General features: G+C 46.7%; 1 protein-coding gene across 4 annotated transcripts in view; it reads left to right on the forward strand.

Annotated features, from left to right (window-relative positions):
• Positions 1-20,913, forward strand: part of LOC147122495 (protein phosphatase 3 catalytic subunit alpha) — a 408,075-nt gene that overhangs the window by 375,188 nt on the left and 11,974 nt on the right. For 2 of the 4 annotated variants that reach the window (XM_086005830.1, XM_086005811.1), the window contains exons 10-13: positions 3,545-3,622; positions 5,244-5,270; positions 10,685-10,769; positions 15,745-15,842. In XM_086005830.1, the coding sequence (XP_085861956.1) occupies positions 3,545-3,622; positions 5,244-5,270; positions 10,685-10,769; positions 15,745-15,842 (288 nt within the window). The remainder of the gene's footprint in view (positions 1-3,544; positions 3,623-5,243; positions 5,271-10,684; positions 10,770-15,744; positions 15,843-20,913) is intronic. The other 2 variants (XM_086005840.1, XM_086005820.1) reach the window with 1 other exon arrangement.

Raw genomic sequence — 20,913 nt, forward strand, 5'->3', positions numbered from 1 at the left:
AGATCTTGTCATTTTTGATTTTGCCCCTCTGCTTGTTGTTGAACATAAAAGCCACTGAACACTGGTCAGTGAGCAGGGTAAATCGTTTTCCGGCCAGGTAGTGCCTCCAATGACGCACAGCCTCCACAATAGCCTGGGCCTCCTTCTCGACCGCGGAGTGTCTGGTCTCCGGGCCCTGGAGGGTTCGTGAGAAGAATGCCACAGGTCTCCCCGCCTGATTAAGGGTGGCGGCCAGAGCGAAGTCGGACGCATCGCTTTCCACCTGGAAGGGGATGGATTCGTCCACTGCATGCATGGTGGCTTTGGCAATGTCCTCCTTGATGCGGTGGAAGGCTGAGCGGGCCTCTGCCATCAGGGGAAAAGAGGTGGATTTGATCAGCGGACGGGCTTTGTCTGCATAGTAGGGGACCCACTGAGCGTAGTAGGAAAAAAACTCTAGGCACCTCTTCAGGGCTTTTAGGCAGTGGGGCAGTGGGAGTTCCATAAGGGGACGCATCCGGTCCGGGTCGGGACCGATGACCCCGTGTTCCACAACACAGCCAAGGATGGCGAGGCGGTCTGTGCGGAATATGCACTTCTCCTTGTTATATGTCAGGTTCAGGAGTTGGGCGGTGCGGAGGAATTTCTCGAGGTTTGCGTCATGGTCCTGCAAGTCCTGGCCGCAGATGGTCACATTGTCTAGGTAAGGGAAAGTGGCCTGCAGCGCGTTTTGATCGACCATCCGGTCCATCTCCCTTTGGAAGACGGAGACCACGTTGGTAACGCCGAAGGGAACCCTAAGGAAGTGATAGAGGCAGCCGTTTGCCTCAAAAGCAGTATACTGGCGGTCTTCAGGGCGGATGGGGAGCTGGTGGTACGCTGATTTCAGGTCAATGGTCGAAAAGACGCGGTACTGCGTGATCTGGTTGACCATGTCAGCTATGCAGGGGAGTGGGTAGGCGTCCAGCAGGGTGTAGCGGTTTATTGTTTGGCTGTAGTCGATGACCAGGCGTTGTTTCTCGCCGGTCTTAACGACCACAACCTGGGCTCGCCAGGGGCTGGAGCTGCCCTCAATAATCCCCTCCTTCAGGAGTCGCTCCACTTCGGTTTTGATGAAAACCCTGTCCCCGGCACTGTATCGCCTGCTCTTTGTGGCGATGGGCTTACAGTCGGGGGTGAGGTTAGCAAACAGTGGGGGGGGTGGGACTCTGAGTGTGGAGAGGTTGCATCTGGTGCACGGCGGGCAATTTGGAGGCCGCTGGCTGCGGACTGTGAGTGGGGGGAGGGGGCCACCGTACGCCATCGTAACGCTTTTGAGGTGGCACTGGAAATCCAACCCCAGTAGGACGGCAGCGCAGAGGTCGGGCAGGACCAGGAGTTTAAAATTATTGAATACAGTCCCGTCTACTACTAGTGTCACCACGCAGTAGCCGCCAATGTCCACTGACTGGGACTCGGAGGCCATAGAAATCCGCTGGTGCGCAGGCAGGACTGGGAGAGAGCAACGCCGCACCGTGTCGGGGTGGATGAAGCTCTCTGTGCTCCCGGAGTCAAAAAGGCAGTTTATTGCAAAGCCGTTTACCTTAACGTCCATTTTGGACCGAGCTAGTTGGTGCGGTCTCGTTTGGTCCAGCGTAACAGAGGCCAGCGTAGGGGTCGGTGTGTCGCTGCGGGTATCAGATTCGGGGGGGGTTGACGGTCTGCTGCGTCCCGGCTGGTGTCCAAGATGGCGGCGTCCATGATTCCCATGTGGCTGGAGTCGTCCAAGATGGCTGCTGCTGCGGTGGTTCGCACATGGCTGGGGAGGCCCAAGATGACGGCCCACACGCGGCGCTGTTGGGGGCCCAACATGGCGGCTCGCCCGGCCCACACGCGGCGCTGCTGGCGTTCGGGGTGGCTTTGGCCTTGCAGACGCTAGCGTAGTGTCCCTTTTTCCCGCAGCCCGAGCAGGTCGCATTCTTCGCCGGGCAGCGCGCTCTGGGGTGTTTGGCCTGGCCACAGAAGTAGCATTTCTGGCCTTGGGGTACTGCTGTCTGGCTTTGGGACACTGCTGCGGTAGTTGGGCCGTTGTTGGGCTGTGACTGGGGTGGCACGGTGCTATGGGGCTGTCCTACCGTGTCCCAGGTTGTCGTTCCCCGCGGCGTCCACGGTGCAGAGGAGTAGGCATCCATGCCCCGGTAGGCTGCGTCCAGCGTTAGTGCGATTTCGGAGGCTTTGTTGAGGTTGAGGTCGCTCTGCTCCAGCAGACGCTGTCGGGTGTAGTTGGACCTGTGGCCCGCTACGAAGGCATCCCGGATCAGCTCCTCCGTGTACTTAGCGGGCGTTACCGCCTTACACCCACAGGCCCGGCCAAGCACGGACAGTGCTTGGAGGTATTCCTCAGTCGATTCCCCAGGTTGTTGCTTGCAACTCCCCAGGAGGTGCCTGGCGTATACTTCGTTCACAGGGCGCGCGTACTGGGTCTTGAGGAGCTGGAGGGCGTCTGTGTACGAGGTCGCGTCCTGGATGACTGAGTACACTCGGTGGTTCACCTTGGAGATCAGGACAGACAGTTTGTCTGCATCCGTTGTGACCGCAGTGGAGGCAGTCAGGAATGTCTCGAAGCACATGAGCCAGTGAGCAAACTTGGTGGAAGCGTCCGCTTCCCGACTGTCCAGGTCCAGGCATGCTGGTGTGAGGATCTTCTCCATTATAAAAATTTAGTTAATAAAATTGATGTGCCATCAATTACTCAAAAGACTGAGGTTGAGCAAGTAACAATCAGGCTTTTATTAACTAAAGAATGAAGGCCTTGTCTCGAGTGGCCGACCCGTCCAGAATACTAAGGGACTGGGAGGTAGTCACTTATATACCTGGAATAGTGGGAGGAGTCAGCCGAGGCATGTCCAGACCTGTACCTAGTGGAATACACATACACATACAGACAGGTATAACAGTGGTTTACCACACATGTATCTATGGACACATGGATCGGGGCTACGGTAGCAGAGTGGTTATGTTACTGGACTAGTAATCCAGAGACCTGGACTAATAATCCGGGTTCAAATCCCACCACGGCAGCTGGGGAATTTAAATTCAATTAAATAAAGCTGGAATAAAAAGTTAATCTCAGTAATGGTGACCATGAAACTATCAGATTGTCGTAGAAACCCACCTGGTTCACTAATGTCCTTCAGGGAAGGAAATCTGCCGTCCTTACCCGGTCTGGCCTATATGTGACTCAGACCCACAGCAATGTGGTTGACTCGTAACTACCCTCTGAAATGGCCGAGCGAGACACTCATTGTATTCAAGGCTCACCACCACCTTCTCGAGGGCAATTAGGGATGGGCAATAAATGCTGGTCTTAGCAGCGACGTCTACATCCCGTGAATGAATTTTAAATAAAACGCCAGGCATTTGGGCCCTGTTAAGGTGCAAATATAGGAGCTATGATTGCCGACTCCCGACATGCACCATTAGCCCACCCCTTCTATGGTTACCTCCTGATTGGGTGAATCGTCCTTGAACGCAAGAGTTGCAGAGCGGGTTTTCCGTTTGTGCTGATTTTTTTTTCCTCTCCTAGTGACTGAAATGTTGGTGAATGTGCTGAGCATCTGCTCTGATGATGAACTGATGACCGAAGGAGACGATGGCTTTGATGGTAAGAAACTCGAACCTGAAGTGAAAAGGTTGTTACCGGTTCCCCCCCTCCCCCAATAAAATGCTTGTGCTGATAAACCTCTTCTGTACCCTACATGTTCCCTACAAGCTGAGCCAAAAAACTCTCTCTTTTTGTTCCCTTTTCATTTCTAAATGCCAGTGTTGGGCATTGCTTCCAGTTTGCCTGCTTCTTGGTACTACTGTTTCCTAACGATTTTAATTCTTTCATCTTTCTCTACTGATCATCTAACCTCTACACCATATTAAAAAATCATTTCTAACACTCCTATACATTGCAAAGCAGTGCTGAAGAATTGATCCACCTAAATTTAGCAGTGGTTGCAATCAAGATCTTCATCGGTGTTGAGAACTGACCAAGATAACTGGTTTTAGGGGCTTCGGAAAGTATCCCAAATATTCGTACTTGGATTTGCAGGACTCTGGGTTTTTGTGATGTCCCTGCCAACCACTATACTAACATTCAGTATTTTATATGTTTGTACTTCTCATTATGCATATAGCCCGCACTTCCTGTCAGTGTTACTCTTGGTCCCACCTCACTTTGACAGGCTCAGAGTGATCGCCAGCAAATTAGAATTGAAGACATAAGGAATGTAAAATTCAAGAGTGAGGCAAGCAGCCAGATGAATCAATGGCCCCGATAGTACCTTGTACATTACATGGTACAACACCCCTAGTCATAGCATCACACAGCACAGAAGGAGGCCATTTGGCCCATCGTGCCTGTGCCGGCTCTTTGAAAGAGCTCTCCAATTAGTCCCACTCCCCCTGCTCTTTCCCCATAGCCCTGCAAAGTTTTCCTTTTCAAGTATTTATCCAATTCCCCTTTTGAAAGTTACTATTGAATCTGCTCCCACCGCCCTTTCAGGCAGCGCATTCCAGATCACAACTCGCTGCATAAAAAAAATTCCTACCATCTCTCCCGTCTGGTTCTTCTGCCAATTATTTAAAATCTGTGCCCTCTGGTTACCGCGCCTCCTGCCAGTGGAAACAGCTTCTCCTTTATTAAAACCCTTAGCAATTTTGAACACCTCTCTTAAATCTCCCCTTAACCTTCTCTTCTCCAAGGAGAACAACCCCAGCTTCTCCAGTCTCTCCACATCATTGAAGTCGCTCAATCCCTGGCACCATTCTAGTAAATCTCCGCACCCTCTCCAAGACCCTGACCACCTAGTGTTATAAAAAGCGGAACCTCCAACTTCCTGCGGGAGATATGCTAATCACAGAAAATGTGACCCATTATGTTAAAGGGTACCTTTAGGCAGAAGCTGTACTATATGCGCAGAAAGTAGCGTCTCTTGGCGGAGCAGACCCCACTGACTGAAGCTAACTGATCTTGAAGTAATCTAGTTCGCTAACAGTTGATCAGAATGCTGCTTTATTCCAAGTGCCTTATTTCCATCAACTAGTTTTTTTTATTTACATTTTTTTTTTTTTTTTTTTAAATCATCTAATTTGTTTCTCTTCTATTTCCACAGAATTTGGTTTTAAAACTTTTCCATTGGTTCTGTCAGATATTTGTATCTGTGTTCTGTTCTCATTCTTCAAAACTTCCTACTGATCTTTCTATCTCTTTATTTTCTGGATTTTCTTATGAGAAGAACAGCACATTTATGGCCAGAAGAAAGGTACAAACTACTGTAAATGTCTTGTTGAAGAAGGGCGAAGCTGGTAGAGACTATCTGACTCGTTTGTCTTTTTTTTATATCCTGCACTATTTGACACCTAGGGCTGCGTTGATAGAGCTACGAAAGTCGCAACTTTTTAAAACGAATGTGTTTTTTCAGGGAGGTGTGGAACTTTGAAATTCACAGACTATGCTTCTATTAAACGAGTTTTAGGTCTTCTGGTATTTAACCTCAGCAGTTCAGCTTTTGGTGGTATTGGGTGCAGTTTTAGAAGAACTTGTGGGTAGAGTAGGGAAGAGAGGCTGAACCTTGTGTCTCCACTCTTGTGTCTTATCTACGCCCTGCTTTGCGTTGAGTAAAGCAAATCAGAAAAATGCTAATCGCTTTAATTCAGCTTGTACTTTCATAGAAACATAGAAGATAGGAGCAGGAGTAGGCCATTCGGCCCCTCGAGCCTGCTCCGCCATTCAATGCGATCATGGCTGATCATCCAAATTCAGTACCCTGTCCCTGCCTTCTCCCCATATCCCTTGATCCCTTTAGCCTTAAGAAATATATCCAACTCCTTCTTGAATATATTTAATGAATTGGCCTCGACTGCCTTCTGTGGTAGAGAATTCCACAGGTTCACCACTCTCTGGGTGAAGAAATTCCTCCTCATTTCTGTCCTAAATGGCTTACCCCTTATCCTTAGACTGTGACCCCTGGTTCTGGACTCCCCGACCATCGGGAACATCCTTCCTGCATCTAGTCTGTCTAGTCCTGTTAGAATTTTATAAGTTTCAATGAGATCCCCTCTCATTCTTCTAAACTCCAGTGAGTATAAGCCCAATCGACCCAATCTCTCCTCATAAGTCATTCCTGCCATCCCAGGTATCAGCCTGGTGAATCTCCGCTGAACTCCCTCCATGGCAAGAACATCCTTCCTCAGATAAGGCGACCAAAACTGCCCACAATACTCAAGAAGGGAAATATTTGTCCACTGAATGTGATGGCTTAGTTTCTCTGACTTAAAGCTGACCAATTTAGGTCTTACCAGATTGGGAATTTCTAGAGCTTACCCTGCCAAGTCTTTTCCCCCTCGGCCCCCCCCCCCCCCCCAATCCAAGTAACCATTATTCATGTGTGAGCCTTGAGGGTGGGTATTGGCGGGTGGGAAAAAGCATCACATCAAAACCCAATGATGTCCCTGTCCAGCAGTCGCACGCACACGGCCAGTAGCGATCAGGAGCAGGAACCAAGTTCTGGGGGGGTGAGCTGAGACCATTTGCCGTCTTACTGTGGCTGCTCCCAGCTGCGATACCATAACTTCGCAGAGGCCAGGCTTTGAATGTAGGACCTTTTCCAGTCTGTACGTTTCAGCTGCCCATTGGATGAATTGATTGATCTGGAGGGAGAGCCACTACTGCGAACTTAATCTTCATTTACCGAAAAGAGGCAAGATTTGGAAATAGAATAGTCTGCTTAGCTCTTCATTTGAAGCTTTTGAGGCATTGGAGAAGGTACATAAAGGTTTGCAAGGATGATGCCAACAACAATAACTTGCATTTATATAGCGCCTTTAAAGTAGTAAAATGTCCCAAGGCGTTTCACAGGAGTGTTATCAAACAAAATTTGACACCGAGCCACATAAGGAAATATCAGTGCAGATAACCAAAAGCTTGGTCAAAGAGGTCGGTTTTAGAGGAGAGAGGTAACGAGGCGGAGAGGTTTAGGGAGGGAATTCCAGAGCTCGGGGGCCAGGCACCTGAAGGCACGACCACCAATGGTGGAGCAATGGAAATCGAGGATGCTCAAAAGGCCAGAATTGAAGGAGCGCAGAGATCTTGGAAAGTTGTGGGGCTGGAGGAGATTGCAGCGATAGGAAGGGGCGAGACCATGGAGGGATTTGAAAACAAGGATGAGAATTTTGAAATCGAGGCGTTGCTTAACCGGGAGCCAATGTAGGTCAGCGAGCACAGGGGTGATGGGCAAACGGGACTTGGTGCGAGTTAGGACACGGGCAGCAGAGTCTTGGATGACCTCAAGTTTACGTAGGGTGGAATGTGGGAAGCCAGCCAGGAGTGTGTTGGAATAGTCAAGTCTAGAGGTAACAAAGGCATGGATGAGGGTTTCAGCAGCGGATGAGCTGAGGCGGGGCGGAGACGGGCGATGTTATGGAGGTGGAAGTAGGCGGTCTTTGTTATGCTGCGGATATGTGGTCGGAAGCTCATTTCGGGGTCAAATATGACACCAAGGTTGCGAACAGTGTGGTTCAGCCTCAGACAGATGTTAGGGAGAGGGATGGAGTCAGTGGCTCGGGAACGGAGTTTGTGGCGGGGACCGAAAACAATGGCTTCGGTCTTCCTAATGTTTAGTTGGAGGAGATGTCTGCTCATCCAGAACTGGATGCCTGACAAACAGTCTGACAATTTAGAGACAGTGGAGGGGTCAAGAGAAGTGGTGGTGAGGTAGAGCTGGGTGTCGTCAGCGTACATGTGAAAACTGACGCTCTGTTTTTGGAAGATGTCACCGAGGGGCAACATGTAGATGAGGAATAGGAGGGGCCAGGAACTGAGGGGGTCATAACTATCGGGAAGAACTGAACAGACTGGGGCTCGTTTCTCTGGAAAAGAGACGGCTGTGGGGTGACATGGTGGTGTTCTTTAAAATTATGAAAGGGTTCGATAGGGTAGCCGTAGAGAAAACGTTTCAGCTTGTTGGGAGTCCAAAACTAGGGGCCATAACTATAAGACAGTCACTAATAAATCCAATAGGGAATTCAGGAGAAACTTCTTTACCCAGAGAGAGGTGAGAATGTGGAACTCGCTACCACAGGGAGTGGTTGAGGCGAATAGTCTAGATACATTTAAGGGGGAAGCTGGATAAACACACGAGGGAGAAAGGAATAGGGTGAGATGATGAGGGGTGGGAGGAGGCTGGCATGGACCATGAACAGCGGCACGGACCAGTTGGGGTGAATGGGCTGTCTGCTGCAGGTTCTGTGTAATTCTTTGCCTGTCACCGAGTTACTTACTTTAGTTCATTTAATGGTGATCCCAGAGAAGTGTATAATCCATCACAATCATAGACTCCCTGTGGGTGGAAGAGAGACAAAGGAAATAAACTTGCTGTTCAAATGGGAATGTCAATCAACCATTTCATTGCCTCGGGGCTATTTTAATGAGACAACATCCCATGAGGTTTTCCAGAGAAACTTAAAAATTTAAAAGGAAACCATCTTTTTAAACGTGATTGTTTTTTGGGATAATTACAGTCTGCAGTATGTCCCCTAATTGGTGCAGTTCCCAAAGGGTTTGTGTTGATGAAGACGCTCGGCTCGGAGACTGTAAGGGGACGGGCTCTCCGTGTAATATATTGTAGATCCCGAATCTGATTCCTGCTTCCAAACAACGCCACAAGCAACTAATACTGCCTAAAATGCAACTGTGAGAGGCTCTCGTCGTAAGGCTGGTGCATTCGTCTGAATTTCTTAAAATGGAAATGTAGTGATAACCCCTGCAGTTTCTTTATTGATCACTTGGTGCATTTTAAAAATATTGCCTCTGGTTAGCTTTGTCGGGAATTGGATTTCAGGGCATCTGTTCCCGATAACAAACGGTGCTTTGCAATACAATTCTTGCCAGTATTGTTACATTGGTGAATAGTAATGCAGTAAATTATTATTTTTTTGGTGTTGATGGAGGGAATAATGTCGCCCATGACACTGGGAGAACCTCTTTCAATAGTGCCACAGGATTTTTAACATCCACCTGAACAGGTAGCCAAGATCTTGGTTTAATATCTCATCTGGAAGACTGCACCAGTGATCTGCTATCTGTCAGTGTGACGCTGAAGTGTTGGCCTGATGTGCTAAGTCTTGGAGTAGGGGGCTTGACTGTCCAACCTTCTGATTCACAAGCGAGCGTGCGACTAACTGAACCAATTTTATTGCAGACATCTATTGAGAAAGCCTAGGTAATGAGCCAAAAGGTTAGAATATATAAAGGGGAATTATTTGGGGGGCGAACATTGTTTTCAGTTGTAGTTCTGTTAATGTTCTGTTAGGATAGGTGTCAATGTGCACATGCTTCTGCAACTGTCTTCCAACCCTAACCCTAATCCATTCTCGACATTTTTTGTCTATTCCGACTATTAATTGCCCCAAATACCAAATCCCTGTTGCGTCAGGCTGATGCATTACATCATGTGTTCCTAATCTGCTTACTAATGCTCGAATCAGTTTACACCTCCTAAATAAACTGAGCTAACGAATATAAGCCCAGGGGAAACATGGCGAAGGTTCACCTAAAGTGAGCAGTTAATGCAAGACCCTGAACTAAAAGTTGGGAAGTGGCGATCTGGAGCATCTGCTGTGGCTGCTTGTATCGCTGGACATCCATTTCTGGGCCAAGGGTCAAATCCATTCCAGCCTCGCGGAATGAAAGTTTTTTTTCCTTTTTATAAGCATTTTACGTGAAATGAGTTTGGGCAGGTTCAACCCTAGTGTAGCCCCCCCCAATAGGTGCTGGTCTCTTTCCCCCCCCCCCCCCCCCCCTCAGTGTAGTCCCCCCAATAGGTGCTGGTCTCTTCCCTCAGTGCAGTCCCCCCAATAGGCGCTTGTCTCTTCCCCCCCGCCCCCCCCCCCCCTCAGTGCAGTCCCCCCAATAGGCGCTGGTGTCTTTTCCCCCCAGCCCCCGGGTGCAGTCCCACAGCAGTAATTGACAATCTCTTGGGCCAGTGACGTGGAGTGCTGTAGATGAAGTATCCTTTGCTGAGCTTGGTGTGGAGATGCACCATTGATGTGTGAAGGAAGCGTTTCTCCGTATCAGAGAACCTTGCTGATTATCCAACACACTCATCTCCCGTGTTCATAAACACAAAATTGCCTCTCCTTCTCCCCCGCCTCCCTCAACCCCTCTTTCCCCCCCCCCCCCCCCCCCCCAAAAAAATAAAATTGTTTGTCTACAGAACGAGAGTCGCTGTGGATCAAAAATAATCCAGCGGGGGATGTACTTTGAAATCTTGCAATCTGACCAAGGCACTATACTAATGCAAACCTTAAATATTAGTGTCCAGTTTGTCCTCTCCTCGCTCTGGACTCTTCCACTGATGAGGAAATTAAACAAAAATCTCGGTTCAACTTCCAATATTATTCAACGAATCGCTTTTTAATTTCTGGGTTTTTAGGTGTGGTCCCAGGATTTTGAGTATCTAGTGTGCTTGGCGGTTCAATATGAATTAGTTGCTTTTAATTTCAAACCCGGGGACCATTTTGGTGAGCCAGGATTTTTGACACTCTGATGAAAAATGAAGTCGGGGTGATGCCACATTGTGTATGCAACTTGAATCTCTTAACAGTCAGCCAGCCTGTGTGTGTGCGTGCGTGTGGAATCGAGGAGCGAGAAACTAACGTTGTCCTGATGTTTTGCTAGTTGCATCTGCTGCTGCCCGTAAAGAAGTCATTAGGAACAAGATTCGAGCAATTGGCAAGATGGCCAAGATGTTTTCTGTCCTCCGGTAAGTCTGATTTCCTCCGCTGTTGTTGACTGGCATTGTAGTTTTGTTTCGGACACCAGTGCATTCACGTGTGTTGCCTCCGAGAATATGGGTTTAATGATGGTTGTTTCTTCCCTTGACCAGACACTGGTGCGGCCCCAGCTGCAGTATTGTGTCCAATTCTGGGCACCGCACTTTAGGAAGGGTGTCAAAGCCTTGCAGAGGAGATTTCCTGGAATGGTCCCAGGGATGAGGGACTTCAGTGATCTGGAGAAGCTGGGATTGCTCTCCTTAGAGCAGAGAAGGTTAAAGGGAAAGTTAATTGAGGTGTTCAAAATCTTGAAGGGTTTTGATAGGGTAAATAAGGAGAAAGTGTTTCCAGTGGCAGAAGGGCCGGTAACCAGAGGACACAGATTTAAGGTGATTGGCAAAAGAACCAGAGGCGACAGGAGGAAACATTCTTTACGCAGCGAGTTGTTGTGATCTGGAACGCGCTGCCTGAAAGGACGGTGGAAGCAGATTCAATAATAACTTTCAAAAGGGAATAGGATAAATACTTGAAGGGGAAAGCTTTGCAGGGCTATGGGGAAAGAGCAGGGGGGAGTGGGACTAATTGGAGAGCCCTTTCAAAGAGCCGGCACAGGCACGATGGGCCGAATGGCCGCCTCCTGCATTGCATGATGCTATGATTTTCACAGTCCATAAGTTTAGCGTCTGGAAAAACTGAACCGGCTTTGCTCCGATGTTAAACTGACCCTGTAGGCGTGTGGGACGACCCCTGTAGGGAGACGAGCTCCGCTTCTATCCAGTGTCAGTCGCGGCCCTGACTCCAGTTGCAGGCTGTGTTTGCACTGTAATGGGCAGCATTGCTGCCGGGTGGTTGCAGTGTAAATTGCATCCTCCGTTACATCTTTGACTTTCGACTCTCTGACTTTCGAACAGAATGTTTCACACGCAAATACTAAAAACTCCCTGGGTCTGGTCAAAGCTTGTTTTAGTTTAAGTACGTCATTAAATACAGTTAAATAATTTGATAAATGGGAAAAGTAAATGCTTTCTACAGAATTACGACTATTTGTATGAGCTGATTTGTACTGAGAGGCAGGCTGCGTCACCACTTGGAAATGTGAAAATATCTATTCAACCCGCAGTCACTTTAATGTGCTAGTCTACACAGATCCCACTGGAGGCCTTGCAGGCTAGCACACTCTTGACTGTCATCTGTTGCACTCTCGGTGAGCTGGGTTCTGCCCTCGTGGACAGTAGAGGAGCCTCCACACTGTACATCGGCAGCAGTTGCTTTTAATGGGCACCTATCTATATTAAAAACTTCGCACCTGAGCACATTTCTCATCTTTTTTAAAACAAAAAAACAACTTGCTTCCTGTTGTCAGTAAGTTGGGAGTCACAGGGCGTTGTGTGCAGGAAATTACATGGGGACGTTGACAGACTGAGGGAGTTGGGCCAACCTATGGCAGATGCAGTTTAAAGTGGGGAACTGTGAGGTCATCCACTTCAGATTCAAGGAAGATGAATCGGAATATTTTCTTAATGGCAAGAGACGAGGAACTGTGGAGGAGCAGAGAGATTTGGGTCTCCAGGTACACGCCGATCACGAACAGCCGATGCACAGGTTCAAAAAAAGGCTATTGGAATGTTGACCTTTATCTCACGGGGCAGGAATACATGAGGGAGGGAGCGATGCTTCAATGGTGCGCAGCCTTGGTGTGACCCTGTCTGGAGTGACCGCGCTCAGTTATGGGCCCCGCACCTCAGGAAGGATATATTGGCCTCGGAGGCAGATTCACCCGAATGATACCGGGGCTAAAAGGGTTAAATTATGGCAGATTGCATGAACTGTGCTTATACTTCCCTTGAGTTTAGAAGGTTGAGGGGTGACCTGATTGAAGCGTTTAAAATGATAAAAGGGGTCAATGGGGAGAAACTATTTCCTCTGGTGAGGGAATCCATTAAAAATTAGAGTTAGACCATTAACATCGAAGATAGGAGCAGGAGTCAGCCATTCGGCCCCTCGAGCCTGCTCCGCCATTCAATGAGATCATGGCTGATCATCCAAATTCAGTACCCTGTCCCTGTCTTCTCCCCATATCCCTTGATACCTTTAGCCTTAAGAAATATATCCAATTCCTTCTTGAATATCTTTAATGAATTGGCCCCTACTGCCTTCTGTGGTAGAGAATTCCACAGGTTCACCACTCTCTGGGTGAAGAAATTCCTCCTCATCTCAGTCTTACCCCTTATCTTTAGACTGTGACCCCTGGTTCTAGACTCCCCGCCATCGGGAACATCCTTCCTGCATCTAGTCTGTCCAGTCCTGTTAGAATTTTATAAGTTTCAATGAGATCCCCTCTCATTCTTCTAAACTCCAGCGAGTACAAGCCCAATCGACCCAATCTCTCCTCGCCCAGAGAGTGGTGGGCCTGTGGAATTCTCTGCCACGGAGGGCGGTGGAGGCCAGTTCATTGGATATATTCAAGAAGGAGTTGGATATATTCCTTGGGGCTAGGGGGATCAAGGGATATGGGGAGAAAGCAGGGACAGGGTACTGAATTTGGATGATCAGCCATGATCTCATTGAATGGCGGAGTAGGCTCGAGGGGCCGAATGGCCTACTCCTGCTCCTATCTTCTATGTTTCATACGTCATTCCTGCCATCCCAGGTATCATCCTGGTGAATCTTTGCTGAACAGGAGGTGGAGCCAAGAAGGAGGTGGAGCCCTCGATTTAGCGCTGCACCTCCTTCTTGGAGCAAAGAATGGGAATTTCAGAGAGGCACTAACTTTTCCAGCTTTTCTGATTTAGCACCCCAAACGGGGCCGGAGGGGAATTTCATGCCCTTTATATTTAGGAGTTTCACCTTTGCAAAATCTCCTGTTCAGGAGCAGACTGGTTTTGAATTCTGCATTGATTGGTTAAGGCCTGCACTTGGTGTCTTGCTTTGATCAACTTGTCCTCGATTGCACTCGATGCTGACGCTTGGGTTCAAGCACTGAGCATCTTATCATCTCAACAAACACCTTTTCATCTCGGAACTGAGCTCGTGTTTGGTTCACACAAGGAATGAGGGAATCGGATAACAAGTGCTCGGGAGCCCAGGACTCGCCATGGGGGAGAATTGAGCTGAAGCTCGGCGGGGGGGGGGGGGGGGGGGCGGTCCTGGAGTTACTGAATTGAGGCTGGGCTGCAGCCGTTAACCATCGCTGTGAGGAGTTGAGTTGAAGAGCTCCATTTCCCATCCCCCTGACTGAGGGGTGGGCTGCTGTCGGGACGAACAAAAAACAGCCACCTGTGTATTGTGTTCCATCGCGGCTGATTTCACTGCATACCTAGAATGATCGAATCTCACAGCACAGAAGGAGGCCATTCGGCCCATCGTGCCTGTGCCGGCTCTTTGAGCGAGCTCTCCAATTAGTCCCACTCCCCCCTGCTCTTTCCCCAGAGCCCTGCAAATGTTTCCTTTTCAAGTATTTATCCAATTCTCTTTTGAAAGTTACTATTGAATCTGCTTCCACCGCCATTTCAGGCAGCGCATTCCAGATCACAACAACTCACTGCGTTAAAAACAATTCTCTTCGTCTCCCCCCTCAGGTTCTTTTGCGAATTACCTTAAATCTGGGACATTAGTGAATTGGATGGGTTTCTCCAACAATCCAGTAGTTCTATGGTCACCATATATTACTATATACTAGCTTTTTATTCCAGATTTTTAACTGAATTTAAATTCCCCAGCTGCCGTATCTCCAGTTTGTTAGTCCAGGTCTCAGGATTACTAGTCCAGTACCATACCCATTCCCGATTCACCTGTGGGCCCTAGCTTGTGCATCTGTGATTTTTGCAGCTTCGCTCCTGAGCATTTCTCCACGAGTCCCTGTTCTGGGCTGGACTGTCTGGGATGGCTTCAAACAGAGGAGAGATGTTTCCCGTAGTGAGGGGATGGCAATCTCCCAGCCTGCTCTGTGCATCTCCTAAGCAACTGGGAACAGTTCATCCCTCTGCTCCTCAGTCAATGCCCTGGGGAGCTGACAGAGGTGGATTAATTAAACCTGGGGTTACAAAGTAATTTGTGAATTAGGAGCAGGAGTCGGCCATTCGGCCCCTCAAGCCTGCTCCGCCATTCAATAAGATCATGGCTGATCATCGACCTCAACTCTACTGTCCCGCCCGATCTCCATATCCCTCGATTCCCCTAGAGTCCAAAAATCTATCGATCTCTGTCTTGAATATACTCAACGACTGAGCCTCCACAGCCCTCTGGGGCAGAGAATTCCAAAGATTCACCGCCCTCTGAGTGAAGAAATTCCTCCTCATCTCAGTCCTGAGTGGTCGACCCCTTATCCTGAGACTGTGACCCCTGGTTCTAGACTCCCCAGCCAGGGGAAACAATCTCTCAGCATCGACCCTGTCAATCCTCCTCAGAATCTTATGTTTCAATGAGATCACCTCTCATTCTTCTAAACTCCAGAGAGTATAGGCCCATTCTACTCAACATCATCCAAGTCATTAATATAAATTGTAAGTAAGGTTTGAGGGGGTTGCGAGAATCCATTATTGCACGTACAACAAAATTAAATTCCAAAGAATAATTACACTTGACACTAATTCCAACTTGCTTCAGAAGCCTTTGCTAACCTCATCCTGCCGATTAAGCTGCTCTTTGTAGTGGAATTCAGGTCGTTTACAGCCTCTCGTACGACTTCCGCGTTGCGTTATTTCAACTATTATCCAGGTGTGCATTTTTCAAATTAATGGTGCGTGTGAGGCCTGATGACGATCCGAGGGATCGCCATTACCCACGTGTTGGGTTCGCAGTCACCTGCTGTAGGCGGAGGAGATGCCAGCGGGAGTGAAACCCGGGCGAGCAGCTCGGCCGGAGCTGCCCACTGTTCCTAAATGTGACCAATTTCTGGCCCCTCCTGCTGCAGCGGTTTCCGTGCAATGTTCATGGATAATTTTTTTTTGTGTTGGCCTTTTCCAGAGAGGAAAGTGAAAGTGTTCTGACACTAAAGGGTCTGACTCCCACAGGGATGCTTCCCAGTGGAGTGCTTGCCGGCGGAAAGCAAACACTTCAGAGTGGTAAGAACGGAATTCATTTCTCTGTCCTAATTGTTCTCGACTGCTGTGAAACAAGTACAGGAAACTTTCTTTTATCCGGCACGGACGGTACCGACGTGGTGCCGGTTCATCAAAAATTCCGGATAACCGAACACTATATAGTAAAAGATATAAAGCAACAAACCCTGTTGCTTAGCAACAACTGTAGAACAATGGCCACAAGTTCCAAGCGTCTCTGTAGCTAAGCAACAGCTGCAGCCACACCCTTGCACAGCAACAGACGGAGGAAGGCAAATACAATATGAAGTAAAACCTACTCCTGAATTTTGCCAGTTAACCGACATTTCCGGTTATTTAGGTGCTGGTAAATCGAAAGTTTCCTGTACACCTTTGCTCTTGCCAATGATTTTGATGCCAGCTTTTTTCCCGATTGGGCACCATCTTCTGTTACTGGTAATGAGGAACAAAGTGAATTAGTGCCATTTTTCTGGGACAATGTACAGTGTAGAAATAGTTATTCCAGAAATAAAATGACCCTTTTAAAGTGTCTTTGTGACGGTATTTGGCAAACATCTGTTTACCACCAAATTGTCCAATGCAAGAGAAAACAATCTCACAGTGAAAGCGGCGCCACTCTTAACTTTCCACTCGAGAGTTTATCTCATACTATCACCAATGGATTAACCTCGATCAGCAAGTTCTACTGGTGCTATTAACTTTTACCATATACAGGGTATTAGTAATCACTACAGTAATTTGTACAGTTAGTTGCACATTCATCATTTGTACAGGGAGTTACACACTCTGATCATTTGTACAGGGAGTTACACACTCTGATCATTTGTACAGGGAGTTACACACTCAGATCATTTGTACAGGGAGTTACACACTCAGATCATTTGTACAGGGAGTTACACACTCTGATCATTTTACAGGGAGTTACACACTCTGATCATTTGAACATGGAGTTACACACTCTGATCATTTTACAGGGAGTTACACACTCTGATCATTTTACAGGGAGTTACACACCCTGATCATTTGTACAGGGAGTTACACACTGATCATTTGAACATGGAGTTACACACTCTGATCATTTGAACATGGAGTTAAACACTCTGATCATTTGAACATGGAGTTACACACTCTGATCATTTGAACATGGAGTTACACACACAGATCATTTGTACAGGGAGCTACACACTCATCATTTGTACAGGGAGTTACACACACAGATCATTTGTGCAGGGAGTTACACACTCATCATTTGTACAGGGAGTTACACACACAGATCATTTGTACAGGGAGTTACACACTCTGATCATTTTACAGGGAGTTACACACTGATCATTTTACAGGGAGTTACACACTCTGATCATTTTACAGGGAGTTACACACTCTGATCATTTTACAGGGAGTTACACACTGATCATTTTACAGGGAGTTACACACTCTGATCATTTTACAGGGAGTTACACACTCTGATCATTTTACAGGGAGTTACACACTCGGATCATTTTACAGGGAGTTACACACTCTGATCATTTGGACAGGGAGTTACACACTCTGATCATTTTACAGGGAGTTACACACTCTGATCATTTGTACAGGGAGTTACACACTCTGATCATTTTACAGGGAGTTACACACTCTGATCATTTGAACATGGAGTTACACACTCTGATCATTTTACAGGGAGTTACACACTCTGATCATTTTACAGGGAGTTACACACTCTGATCATTTGTACAGGGAGTTACACACTCTGATCATTTGAACATGGAGTTACACACTCTGATCATTTGAACATGGAGTTACACACTCTGATCATTTTACAGGGAGTTACACACTCTGATCATTTTACAGGGAGTTACACACTCTGATCATTTTACAGGGAGTTACACACTCTGATCATTTTACAGGGAGTTACACACTCTGATCATTTTACAGGGAGTTACACACTCTGATCATTTTACAGGGAGTTACACACTCGGATCATTTGTACAGGGAGTTACACACTCTGATCATTTTACAGGGAGTTACACACTCTGATCATTTTACAGGGAGTTACACACTCTGATCATTTTACAGGGAGTTACACACTCTGATCATTTTACAGGGAGTTACACACTCTGATCATTTGTACAGTTAGTTGCACACTGCTGTCAGACACCGATAATTTGTACAGTTAGCTGTGTGCTGCAGTAAACGAATGTTTGTCTTTGTGCAGTAGCTGTGTGTCGCCGTTTGTGAATGAATGCTGTGTACAGCTAACAATAAATGGCCACAGTGTAGAGCACTACGGGGTGGGAAGGCGCAGGGGGGCGGCTTTGACCCACTGCTCACACTCGCTCCCTGGCTTGAGCTGTGCCAGGCAAAGGCTGCGATGGTTCTGTGCCCGGGGGGGCAGGGGGAGGTTCCTGCGATGACAGCTATACCGCGGTGAGTGCCGCACACTCCAAATCCAGCCTCTCGCATCTCAGTTCTTGGTAGAATCCTCACACAGCTTCTCGGAACAGCCTCTGCAAACAACTTCGCTCTTTCACTTCTGTCGATCATTACCAGAAATTTTTCTTTCAAAAATTATTTCTAGATATAATTCTGTAAAAATAATCTTTTAGAAAGGGTATGGCACATTGGTGAGAGTACAAGTGTGTGTGCAGTCTTGTTTAATTCATTGATTTTTAGGGCTGCAAATTCTTATTTGACGTATTCAATATTTGAACAGTGGGGAAAAACTTGATCATATTATGCAAAGTGGAAGATATAAGTAGACTGGGTGCAAGCATTCATTCCTAGTCTGCCATTTTTAAATGAAAACTATATTAGCTTTATTCTCCAAGTATTAGCAGCCCTATTATTAATAAAGCAGATGGTAATTTTTCTGAATTATGTCATGTGAATAATGTGTATATATATATATATTTAAGGACTCAAGTCCAATTTTTTTTAAAAGATTCATAAATATATTGCCTTTATAGTTAGGCGCCTAGTGTCCGAGCCTTGGCTTAAGAGGTTCGTAGCATGGATGGGGATCCTCGTCTTTTGAGAGCCCGGAACTGTCTTGTGATCATGAAACCCATGTTTGCTGTGGTAACTAGATGCTGATCTTAAGGTTATCAGTGGCTCAGAGGATCAATAATAAAATAAAATGGGTCCAATTTAATTCTCTGGCGGTGCTCCCCGATTTGAGCCAGAGCTGTGTCGCCCTCGTGAGTTGATGGGAAGCAAATTAAGATTCATTTCTACCAGGTCAAGGTATTTAATTGACACTGGTTAGGATATCTTAGTGAAGGAATGTTTCCTACACGCACCCCCACCCCAGCACCACTTCCCCATAATTACAGCAATTAGCTCAAAGGGCTATTCTCAGTAATGGCACCTTTTAATCTGCTGATCTCTGTCCCGGTTAGCTTATTACAGGCAGCCTCGCTGGTCCATTTCCCTTGTTACAGGTGTTGCTTTTGTGTTAAAACATACTGTAGCCTTCCCCCAATAACACCACATCTGTGTGTTTGAGTTAAGTTTGATCTTTATTTTAAAAAATTGGACAAGACGCTTAATTATGTGAATTCCAATTAAGTCTTTGCTTGGGTGCCGGTTTAATGTCCATCTTTTGCTTTAAAAGAATTTGTAAAAAAAAAAAAATCTTTTGCTTTAAAAGAATTGGTCAAATCTTTTTTCCAGAAGGGTTAAAGAAGGAAAGCCAAGAGCTGCAGTTGTTTGGAAACCCTAACTTTAACTGAATGTCGGTGTTTTTGTTCTGTTAATGTGTCCGGGGCTTGTGACTGCAGTGCTTGGGAACAGCGCCGCTGATTTGGCATGTACGATGGATTGAGCATCTGTGTCACTAACTGCAGAGATCCCGAAAGATTGCGTTTAATCTGTTTTCGTAGTTCAATGAGAGATAATATCCGTCTGTGGCCCCGGCAGAAAGATTAACCCCTTAACGTCTTTCTATTTATTAAGTAACCTTTTACTTGTAACAGTTTTTAAAATATGTTTCGTGGCCCCCTACAGTAGTTTTGGTAACTGCTCCTGGATGTCAAGTGTAAGTGGCTTGTCCACGTAGTATATTGAAACAGGTAATTTATTAATTATATCACAAAATCTAGTCCCCCCTCCCCCCTTTCACCGTATGGTATACATAATTTGAATGTATAAATTTCACATTTGATAAATGAACTATGTTGGGGTAAGCCTTGGACACGAATGAGACTGGCCATCACCCAACTACTTGTTGAAGTCGCTCAGTAACTTGAGTATTTTTTCCCTGAATTGTTGACTTGTACTGTCATATATTTAGTTAACTGAAGTAAATTGTCTCCTGCTGTGTGTTATGTGAACTCGGGGTATTGTGTGTGGAATGGGGCTGTCTGTTCAATGCCCCCCCCCCTCCCCCCGTGAACCTCCTCCCTGCTTCACTCTTTCCAATATTCTATTTGCCTTCTGATATACTCTTTCTCTCTCCCCTCTGTCCAGACGAATCAGGTACTCGCTTCATTCACTTCACCCATGTACCTTTGTATGTCAGTGTTCTGTGTGTTAGTGCTAACTCACACATGCTAATAACATTCACCTGTGCAAACTGACACACCTGATCGCGTGGGCGCGCGCAAAAAAAAAACATTTTCAATGTGGAACCAAAACATTACCAGTACCGCGGAAAGCAGTTCCCTCGGCCGAGGATAGATTGGTTTCCTGACAGCTCACAGTCGCACCCTGTGTAGCTGCAGTATCCTAGATTGTCACAACCTCCTGTTTTTATTTCTTTTATTATTCAATTACTTCATTTCTTCTTTAAATTATTATTTTTTTTAATTAAAACATTAAAGCAGAAAAGCAGCCAAAACAAAAAGTACGTGATATTCAGCATCATCCGAGAAATGCCTGTGGTTTTAAAGGTATATCTTAAAAATTTCTACTTAAAGGATCAAGGCTTGTGTTATTTAATTGGTGAGATTAACCGCCCACAAGCTGGGTCGCCTGAATATCTGCGGTATTTGATGGAATATAAAATATTAAACGTGTGCGTGCGTGACATACACACTCTGGTATTATGGTTTCCTTTACTATTGTGATACTGCAGTAC

The sequence above is a fragment of the Somniosus microcephalus genome, chromosome 2 (assembly GCF_052327205.1).
Source record: "Somniosus microcephalus isolate GS21.2 chromosome 2, FLI_Smic_1.0, whole genome shotgun sequence".
NCBI lineage: Eukaryota > Metazoa > Chordata > Chondrichthyes > Squaliformes > Somniosidae > Somniosus > Somniosus microcephalus.